Raw genomic sequence first — 9,358 nt, 5'->3', positions numbered from 1 at the left:
AAGAACACGTCACATAAAATAAAATAAAAATAAAATAAAATAAAAGCTGATATCGCCACCATCAGCCAAACCACAGATTTGGGGGAAAAAATTGTTACATTATGGTAATTTCATAAACGGTCTTTTCTCATCATTACAAAATACAAAAGCACAACCATCCCATTCTTTACTCATTCTATATTGACTACACTTTAGCCAATAGGATTTCATTGTAACTCACAACCAATGCATAAGCCCCTTTGGTTACCATGATCATGGTTATTCATGTGAAAGCAAAACTGCTTTTTTTTTTCATGAATTTTCATAAGGCTGCTTGGTTTTTATTAATTTGTGCTTCTGTCAACAGTATAGGCAATTTGTTTAGAATAAAGGTTTGCTTTCTTTCCTTTGCAGTAAACTTGGAGGGAATGATTATGTAAATGCACCCAAGTATTAACATCAAGTCCTTAAATAAATGTAAACATATACATCTTCTGAGGTCAGAACATTGACCCGCTTCACTTAAAACCATTACTGTAGCATTGTTCTGATATTTTTTGGAGTGGACTCATCATTCAGGTGTTTTGTGGTGAACCTTTGGAGAAAAAAAAAAGATTCTATGATTTATGACACTCATCAACTAGCTGTTGCATCTTTTTTTTTTAAGAACAGAAAAGAAAGCTTACTTGAGGGCATTAAGGAGACCTTCAACATTATCTGCAGGCTGATCTTTTAAGACTTTAATGCATCCTTTCATCTAGAGAAAGTGTGTATATTACATTATGGAAATAAAAGCTATTTTAAACTTGTTCAAAAAAGTTTTGGTTGATTGAGAAAATATGAGAAATGTAGCCTTACATCGATTTTTGAGGATTTGTTGAAGGCACCGTTTGGATGCACATGATCGTAGAGGATAATAACCCCCACCATCACCCTCATACAAAACAGAAGTGTGTCTTCACTGTTGAATCGACTTGTGTACTCCCTGTAAGCAGAGGTAAAAGATTGAGCATAATGACACAATGATACACTTAAAAAAGATAACTTGACTGTTAAACAATTAGTGTACAAATGTTGCCAGAAAGTCAAAACCATTCTGAAATTTCGGTTAGTTTAGCTCTCATGAGGAAGTCCCATAGGAAACCATTATTATGCAAAGACTCACACCAGTGGTTTCCTTCAGCGGACAGACTGATGTTATCAACAAGTTATTTTTGTACACAAGAATGCCCAAATTGCAATGTCTAGCCATTAAAATATTTGAGCATTTGAAAAATCAAACTACAACATTTCAGAATAGATTTACCATGATTCTTTAAAAGGCATATGTTAAGACATATATGAAGTGATATATTGATTAAAGCAGTGATAGGAAACGGCGCGAGTACTTACGGTGTCTCTAGCATGACCTTGCATACACTTGCCATAGTGCTCAGGCAGTCTGTGGTGTTCTCAAGAGGTAATGTCTTATTCTACAGAGAAGGAATTAAAGGAATAAATCACTCAAAAACGACAATGCATGTAGCCTATTGATTATCATACACTAGCATTCAAAAGTTTGGGACTTCTGATCATTAACGAAAAAAAAAAAAAAAAAGGCAAATTTTTTGCCAGTAGTACTTCTGAGGGGAATTAAAGTGCTAAAATTACGACTGTAGAAACAAGCAGTACCTCGGTCACAAAGTTTGTCGTTGCTGTACTCAGGGTCTTCAGCATAGGGGTGGCTTCAGCATAGAACAGAGACATTCTATTTGCCATTTCATTATTGACCTCATTTTCAATATCAAGCTTGAGAGAGAAACACACACACACACACACATGTATATAAATGTTGAAAAGAACACCGCAGTGTGTACAATATTCTTTTATCTCAGGTTCCTGCACTTACATTCATGTTGTTTAATCGGTTTCGACTGATTGTTCTTCTGTAGTAGCTGAAGTCATTCTGGATAGCTGGAATCCTCATCTAAATAAATGTTTAAAAAAAATTAAAAACACAGTGATAATCAATACATTCCTCATATTTTTTTTAATTCCCCTAAAATGAAAATTGGTGCGTGACAAAAGTAATGAAGCAGCTGGCACCTTCAGCTCATCAAAGCGGAGCGTGAAATGCAGGATTTCAGCAAACTGTTTAGCGAGGGCCTGCTCTCTCTCCAGGTGCTGAGTGGGAGTGTATGGAGGACACGTCAGAGACTCCAAAAGACTCTGCAGTGCTTCCTCTACAAGGAAGAGAGGAAGAAAGCAGATCAGATGCAGAGCTTACATTACATTTCTTTCTGATTAAAAAGAAAATATGTGGATATAGGTAATTCTATATGAATAGTGTACCAAGTTTCAATGAAAAAGCATAGAACTTCTTTAGGCGGATGACAAGGGGACACACAGAGTTCCATGCCCTCTCCTGAAGGAGCATGTCATTAGGATTCTGTATTGCCTAAAATGTCAAACAAGTCACATGATTTATTAATCTAGCATGAGAAATATACTCCACAAAATGCCATTATATACACAACTGATTGACCCACAAAGCCAAAGCAGAACTATTAATCAGACGTACATCTCGTATTTCCTGGCCCGCCCCCTTGTAGGCTTGCAGGCCGGACAGGATGCTCTCGGACTCCTGGAGAACAGCATTCACCTGGTTCCACACCTCTCTCTCACAGTCTGTCGGTTGTGCATCTGACACAAATAAACTACATTACACACAGCCAAGCACTAGTTATTACATGCAATGCATTTCACAGCATTAGACATAATATCAAACCAAGTCTCAACTGTAAACCAGAGAACAGAGCTCAGACCTTCACTTCCATTTTTCCAAATTACAGCCTTTTTTCCGACAACACAATTTTTCGTAGTGAAGTAAAGTCCATGAATGAAGTCATTATTCATTTAGTGATTCTCATTCACCACCCAATCAGAAAGTGGCCAAACACGTCAACTTTGATCAACACATCAACAGCTTTTGAGTTTAAAACCACATTTACTTCTTCTGTAATTTTTCTTCAAAATAAATGCCACTTGATTTGATATTTTGTTATCTAATGTAATGTAATATGATGACATTCATACATTAAATTGATGCTTAAGCACCCAAATATTTTTTAGAGAAATGTATAAATCAAAACAAATAAAGTAGGTGATATTTTCATATAAAAAAAAGGAGGTTCTTTCTTTAAAAGGAGGTTCCCCGATATTTCAACATTTCATAGAGATGCTCATTTCAAAAGTAAAGTTGAATGCAATCAAAAAAGAAACAAATACTCAGGAAATGTTGAACATTTTGGGTAAAGCTCTCTTTAAAGTTTCTACAACAAAAACAAAATCCAATATTTAGTGTAATATAACAGGTTTTGTGTATAAGGTCACACGGGATTTCAAAGTTTACAGAATAAGCATACAGAGGTATACAGAGGATTGAAAGAGCTGAGATTTCAGAATGAGACAAACAGAGTTAGAAAAATATCACAGAACAAGCAGAAGCAGCAAAGAGTAAGGAGATCATTTTCAGAGAAAGTATCATGCTACAGTACATAGACATACATAGCCATATTGGATGTATGGTTAGTCACAAATCCTGATCGGCAAGTCATGCACATTTGCCAACAACAAATCAGATTTTTTAATTTTTTTAAGAAAATATTTTAAATAACTTTGTATTTGCAATCCACTACTTGTGGATCAAACTGATTTGCACAAATCATTTGCATATGCAAAAGCATTGTGAAACTCTGTTTTGCTGTTGCGTTGTGACGGGTAGATTTGCAAGGACAATTCTGACAATGGTACTTGCAAAATGTTAGTAAGCGGAAAAAGTGACAGACACCAGGCCAGGCAAAAGCTCTGCTCACTTTCAAAGTCAAGGAAAAAGTTTGGCCCCTGATCAAGCTCTGTGCAAGTGAGCACTTTTAACAGATTCCCCATGTGGTTTCTGAAACAGAAAAGCAGGAAGAGAAAGAGAGGAAAAGGGTAGAAAGACAAAGAGAAAAGAGAAAGGTGTTGAACGTCAAAGACAATAAAAATCACAGGATGTCACACGGAGCGTTAAAAAGTGATTCTGCAAAGTCTCATGCTCCTACAAAACAGAATTCCCTCAGCTTTTCAGGGTGAACACGGAAATCATTCCAAACTGGATATGAACGGTTTTTGATTTTCCCTTTTACTTTAAATCAGAACTTTTTTTCTAGTTAACTCCCAGGACACACTTAAGTCAAGGCGTCAGCTCTGGACAGCAGAAACTTTCACCACGAGGAAGCAACGAGGGAAAACTGTCATATAAGAGCTTTGAGACGGTCAGTCCAGCTCCTCCTGCCACTGCTGGGGAATAAACAGCTGCTTACAGAGTCTCGCCAACCCCAGACTCCACCTCTTCTCAAAACTTACTTTCAAAGTCCAGGAAAAAATGTGGATAGTTCTCTATTTCCCTTGTAAGGACTTTTAGAAGATTACCCATTCCAGCGAAACCTAATCAAGATATAATGATACAAAAAAAAAACAATTGCATGAAATAAAACTAAGAAAACCAAAAGCAGCAATAAACAGTGACTTCATCATGATTAACAAAAATGATGAGAGCTGCAATTAGAAATGTAATGTACTACTTGTTAAACATTGATGTTCTAGAGAATCTAAGCAACCTAAATAAGCACATAACAAGCAGATAAAAAGAAAATGCTGGTAGTGAACTACTCTGATAACAGGTAAACACGTAGCCAATAAGAGATACTGGTTTACTTCTTTGTAGGTCAGTTTTACTGGGCCCTTCTCATATGTATTCACAGCCAGAGAATACATTTAAAATAGCTGAAATGTTCTGATACGTTGATACGATACTTCAAATATGCTTATAACAGCTGTTTTAAAACACTTTAATGATTAGAGTTACTGATATGTTTATTTTTACCAACCGGCTATGCCAAATAATCATTAAAGTTATGACTGCCCACTATCATAGTAATGTATCAGAAACAGATTGAATTGTTGGATTAGAGTGCATTTAAATGCACATTCTTAAACTGATTAAACCTATTATTATTTTTAATATGCCGACAATGCCTTTTCTGGTGTAAATTCATAAACAGCTTAAGCATAAACTGATCAACAGCTAGATTTTTGTCCATTAACCCCCGATTTTGTCTAGCATGTAAACGTGTGTAATATATGAGAAGAAGTCTAATCACAGCAAATGTTTTGGGGAGGAGGAAATATATTGCAAGCTCCCACTCATTCTTGACCCAAGAAATTGAATTAAAAAAAATATATATATGTTCTCATCTCATGCAACTGGGCTACTGATTTGCATGTAAACTGGTAAAACAGGTTGTTAATAAACACATTTTTGGTAGTTAGTGTATATAAATGTGTGCATGTAAATATGCCCACCTCTGTTGGTTAATTGATGCAACCTTGTGTGGCAGATAGGCTAAAGAGGAGTGATTATTTTATTTTGTTAAAAAATAATCATGTGCATCCATATATAATTAATAATAAACTGCATATTCTACACAAAAATTTTCACATTTTGATTTCATAGTGACTTTAAAGCTGCAGCCGTAACTTTTGACGCTCTAGTGGTTAATAAACAGAACTGCTTGCGTCTTGCGGAAGAACATCGTAGCCGGAACTACTTCTCTCTGTTTATGTCTATGAAGAATCACAAAGGTACTGGGTTACTCCGCCGCGGTACCCCCGAAGCAATCTAAAATAGTCCGAATATAAACACTTATTATAGGTGCACCCTAGTGATTCAGGACAAGCTAAAAACACGGTTTGGAAAATGGATTCATGGTGTACTCGCTTATTATATACATTTTTCTACATTTTGAACACAAACAAAGTTACGGACCGCAGCTCTGCGATGTATTTTCTGCAAATGGCAATAGGACCACTGGGAGGAGCTTGATTTTTTCAGATTATCTGTCTCATATTCTACTGTCAGGACATAATGACAGGTTTAAAAAATATGTAAAAAAATATATTTTTACAAAAGGTACCTACTGCAGCTTTAAAATGCAAGCAGTGCATGTGACTCTTCACTGCTCCAGCAGAGGGAGCAAGTGCACACTATAATAATAGCATTATCATCATCGGGCATTAGCCTTTAACAGCAGAAGTGGTAAGAATTCAGGCACATTCATGACATTCAGCTAGAATATATTCGCTTAACTGGTGGTTGAGTGTATAGCACATTTAATAAGTCATCTATTAAAAAAAAAAGAAATTCAATAGAATAAAAACAGCGACCTCAAGGTAACATCCACAAGTCAGTTTTATTCCTCCAGATGCTCTTATGTGCAAGAGGATGTGAAGACAATACCGTTTCTGCTGTATGTGGTAAACCGCCACAAATGAGTGCAGGCGATTCAAACGAGTTTCCTGTCAAACATAAAGTGTTCCAACCCTCGGAACAACTGCACTTGCAAAAGCATGAGAAACTGTCACTCTGGTGGCTGTGAAACAAAGCGGGCACAGAACATTCGACAGCCCATTTCTAAGCTGTGTCTGTGTGAGCTGTGTGTCTGTGTCTCTATTCATTATACAGAGTGAATCATCACAGCACGACAAGCACAAATCCAGCACACTGCCCACATACTACATATAAAAAACCTATTACAAATGCATCTCAAAACACGTGCGCACACAGGCCTTGACCTGTATTGGTAATGGGGTGACTTTATGGTTAAAAATGCTGGAGAAAACTTGGCAGTGTGTTGAAAACCTTGCTTCTTGACAAACCCTTCACAAGTGCTCTTACATGCTTTAGAGAGCTAGTATTAAAAAAAAAGGTGTAGTGTGATAAGGGGCACGAGTGGATGTTTTAAACCTGAGTAACCAAGAGAGTTAGTGAGGGAGTGTCACACAAAACAACTTCCTGTTTAAAGAAACCAGAGTAGGACCAAACAGACTCATTTTAATAATGATATTAGTACTAGCTGCATGTTTTATGGTGGAGCCCATTGATATCCATTGTATGGACATCATTTTTCAAAAAAGTTATATTCGGCAAAACAAAGGAATGTATAGAAGTCTGGAATAAATATTGAGCAAATTTTTATTTTTGGTTGAACTATCCCCTTTAAGTTCAGCCCTGAACTGGACGAACTGTACATACATTACCATTAAGACCCCCATGGCTACTGGAATTGGATAAAATCAAAAGCTTCTGTGCTCCGCAATTAAACCATGTACGCTGCAATTAGAGGCCATGCGAGCCAAACAATAATCCACTTTATCCCTGGCTGAAAAGAGCTCTGTTAGCCTCTGCCTGCTGAGCAGCTCATAAACAGAGCAGTAAATGAACTTTTGCATCTCGGCTGGGCTAAAACCGAGATTGTTCTTGCTCAGGTCTTGCACACAGCCGCAATATTTACAACTTCACACAAATTACTGGTTTATTCACTTCCTAATGAGGTCCCCACAGTGACCGTGTTTGTGTTTATCCGAATCCTCATGTTACGGGGAGGGCACCGGCCTACACTACAACACTTCCTGCTTTGTGGAGGCTGAACACCACAGCTCTCATTCAGAGTTACAGCAGCTGTGTTATTGTAATAGCGTCTGGCTGTTTCTAAGCTCATTTGCTTACACAAGAAGGAAATGCTACATACTGTGGCGAGAAGAGCAGAGTAATTGAACCTATGCTGACACTGCAAACAAGCCTAATTGAAAAGAGTGACGTATCTTTAAATCGACAGGTTACCTTTTCTGGAGGAGAACGTATGCTTCCTTTTAGATCATCCACTTGTCCTTGATTCTGAAAAATAGAAAACAGAGCAGCAAATCAGTCAAGAAAAATCAAACCAATCAATTGGCATAAAATGCAAACAGTAATTAAAAATGCTAACGGTTTGTTTCACTGCAAATGAGCTGCGCCAAAGATTATTCTCATTATAAAGGTGTTTATACTGGTATTGCTGCACCACTTCTTTTGCAACGTTATGTAGCACATCAGAAATAAATACTACAGTTATGCTCTCAAAACTACTCTATAAACATACTCTAAATACATACAGGGCATAACACACGCATATATTATCTCCATATTGTGATTGGTTAATGTTTTTTTTTTATAATTCTGATAACATTAAACACTGAAATATATATATAAAATTTCATACGGTTTAATATGTGAACAGAATAACAAAACAAAAATGTTTGCATTGCATGTATGCATTAAATAAATATATATTTTTTTTATATTATTATTTTTGTTTTCTTAATGTGCATTTTACAAGTATAATTATAAAAGTAGATCATAAAATAAGAATTTTTTTTTTTAAATGTTTACCTTTTATACATAATATTATATTTATATATATTATATCTTGCTTACATTATTTATCCCAGTCATTTTTTAATACAAATACATATGACGACAACAACTGGCTATACTTAACTACCTTTTTAAGTAACCAATTTTGTGAATAATTGGTTAAAAAAAAAAAAAAACTAATAACAATGTAACGAGTAAGACTGTATCAGTTTTTGTTGTGGAAACATGTCAGTCACTTCAACAAAAACTGCAATGTGAGCTATTTAGGTTTTGAATAATATTTTGTTTGTCTTTGTTACTATTTTACCCCATATATATACACACAGTAATTACTAATGATTATACACATATAAACAATGACATAGTAATCATTCTATTTACTGCATTTCATCATGGATGCCTCACTATCAGATTTAAAATGCACTTCACAGCTGTTTCATGTTAACTGGGGTATTAAATATCTAGAGACATTCCAGCTAAATGCAACTAATGGCAACCCAAAAACACTCTAGAGGGCAGAAAGCAGCAGAGACACTTTCTCTAAAGAAGCTCACGTGCACATGACAGCAACACATAGCTATGGTTTCTACAGCACTTTCCTACATAGTATAGCCTTCGTCGGTTAATTAAAATGAGTCTTTTAACACATCATAGAACAGTGCTTACGTCTTCAACCATACGGAAAAGGAAAAACATTCAAACAACAAACATTAGGCATACATGCAAAGAATGATCATGACGAAAGCAAAAAACTTGTCACACAAGTTGTGAAACACCCTTAAACTGACAAATTAACAATCCATTTGTCAAGGAAAAAGGAAGCTGTCTTCATGATAAAAGTCTTCCACAAAGCAGCTCTCTATTGAGCTGCGCTGACAAAAGATGAGCTGATATCAACATGTGTTGACCTTTTTTTTTTTTTTTCCTAGAGAGCTTTTACCCCTTTTTCAGCACACAGTGATACTCACGCTCACCCTTTCTCCAGACGCTGTTTCCTTCTAGATTTCCTTCTGAAGATTAAGATCAGCGATCCCAATTAATACATCGGCCTCTTCTGCCCTCACGCAGCGCAACAGCTGTTAATAAAGACAGACCTTCTCACAG

At 36.2% G+C, this 9,358-nt stretch overlaps 1 protein-coding gene across 5 annotated transcripts; it reads right to left on the bottom strand.

Annotated features, from left to right (window-relative positions):
• Window positions 1-403: 403 nt before the first annotated feature.
• Window positions 404-9,309, bottom strand: LOC113074095 (protein FAM49A). 5 transcript variants are annotated; one of them, XM_026246814.1, is made up of 13 exons: window positions 9,223-9,240; window positions 7,682-7,735; window positions 4,366-4,446; window positions 3,834-3,913; window positions 2,540-2,661; window positions 2,311-2,416; window positions 2,065-2,201; window positions 1,868-1,945; window positions 1,651-1,767; window positions 1,372-1,451; window positions 838-964; window positions 666-736; window positions 404-574 (listed from the first exon to the last, which is right to left on the bottom strand). In XM_026246814.1, exons 4-13 carry the CDS (start codon window positions 3,904-3,906, stop codon window positions 511-513), a joined length of 975 nt encoding a protein of 324 aa, XP_026102599.1. In that variant the 5' UTR covers window positions 3,907-3,913; window positions 4,366-4,446; window positions 7,682-7,735; window positions 9,223-9,240; the 3' UTR covers window positions 404-510. The 5 variants fall into 5 exon arrangements, with proteins under 5 accessions (XP_026102599.1, XP_026102602.1, XP_026102600.1 ...); XM_026246817.1 differs by lacking the exon at window positions 3,834-3,913 and having other exon boundaries at window positions 9,223-9,309; XM_026246815.1 differs by lacking the exon at window positions 4,366-4,446 and having other exon boundaries at window positions 9,223-9,300.
• Window positions 9,310-9,358: the final 49 nt, after the last annotated feature.

The sequence above is a fragment of the Carassius auratus genome, unplaced genomic scaffold (genome assembly GCF_003368295.1).
Source record: "Carassius auratus strain Wakin unplaced genomic scaffold, ASM336829v1 scaf_tig00013636, whole genome shotgun sequence".
NCBI lineage: Eukaryota > Metazoa > Chordata > Actinopteri > Cypriniformes > Cyprinidae > Carassius > Carassius auratus.
The sequence above is the reverse complement of the archived record's forward strand: the minus strand, read 5'-3'. Positions and strand labels throughout refer to the sequence as shown.

What these genes read in the sequence shown, in the direction of transcription:
- LOC113074095 (XM_026246815.1), bottom strand. Translation starts at nt 3,906, where the DNA reads ATGGGGAATCTGTTAAAAGTGCTCACTTGCACAGAGCTTGATCAGGGG. An exon ending in ACAAATCCTCAAAAATCGAT is followed by an intron (nt 737 to 837) that starts GTAAGGCTACAT and finishes CACTTTCTCTAG; the next exon opens with ATGAAAGGATGCATTAAAGT. An exon ending in GGTCTCCTTAATGCCCTCAA is followed by an intron (nt 575 to 665) that starts GTAAGCTTTCTT and finishes TTTTCTCCAAAG; the next exon opens with GTTCACCACAAAACACCTGA.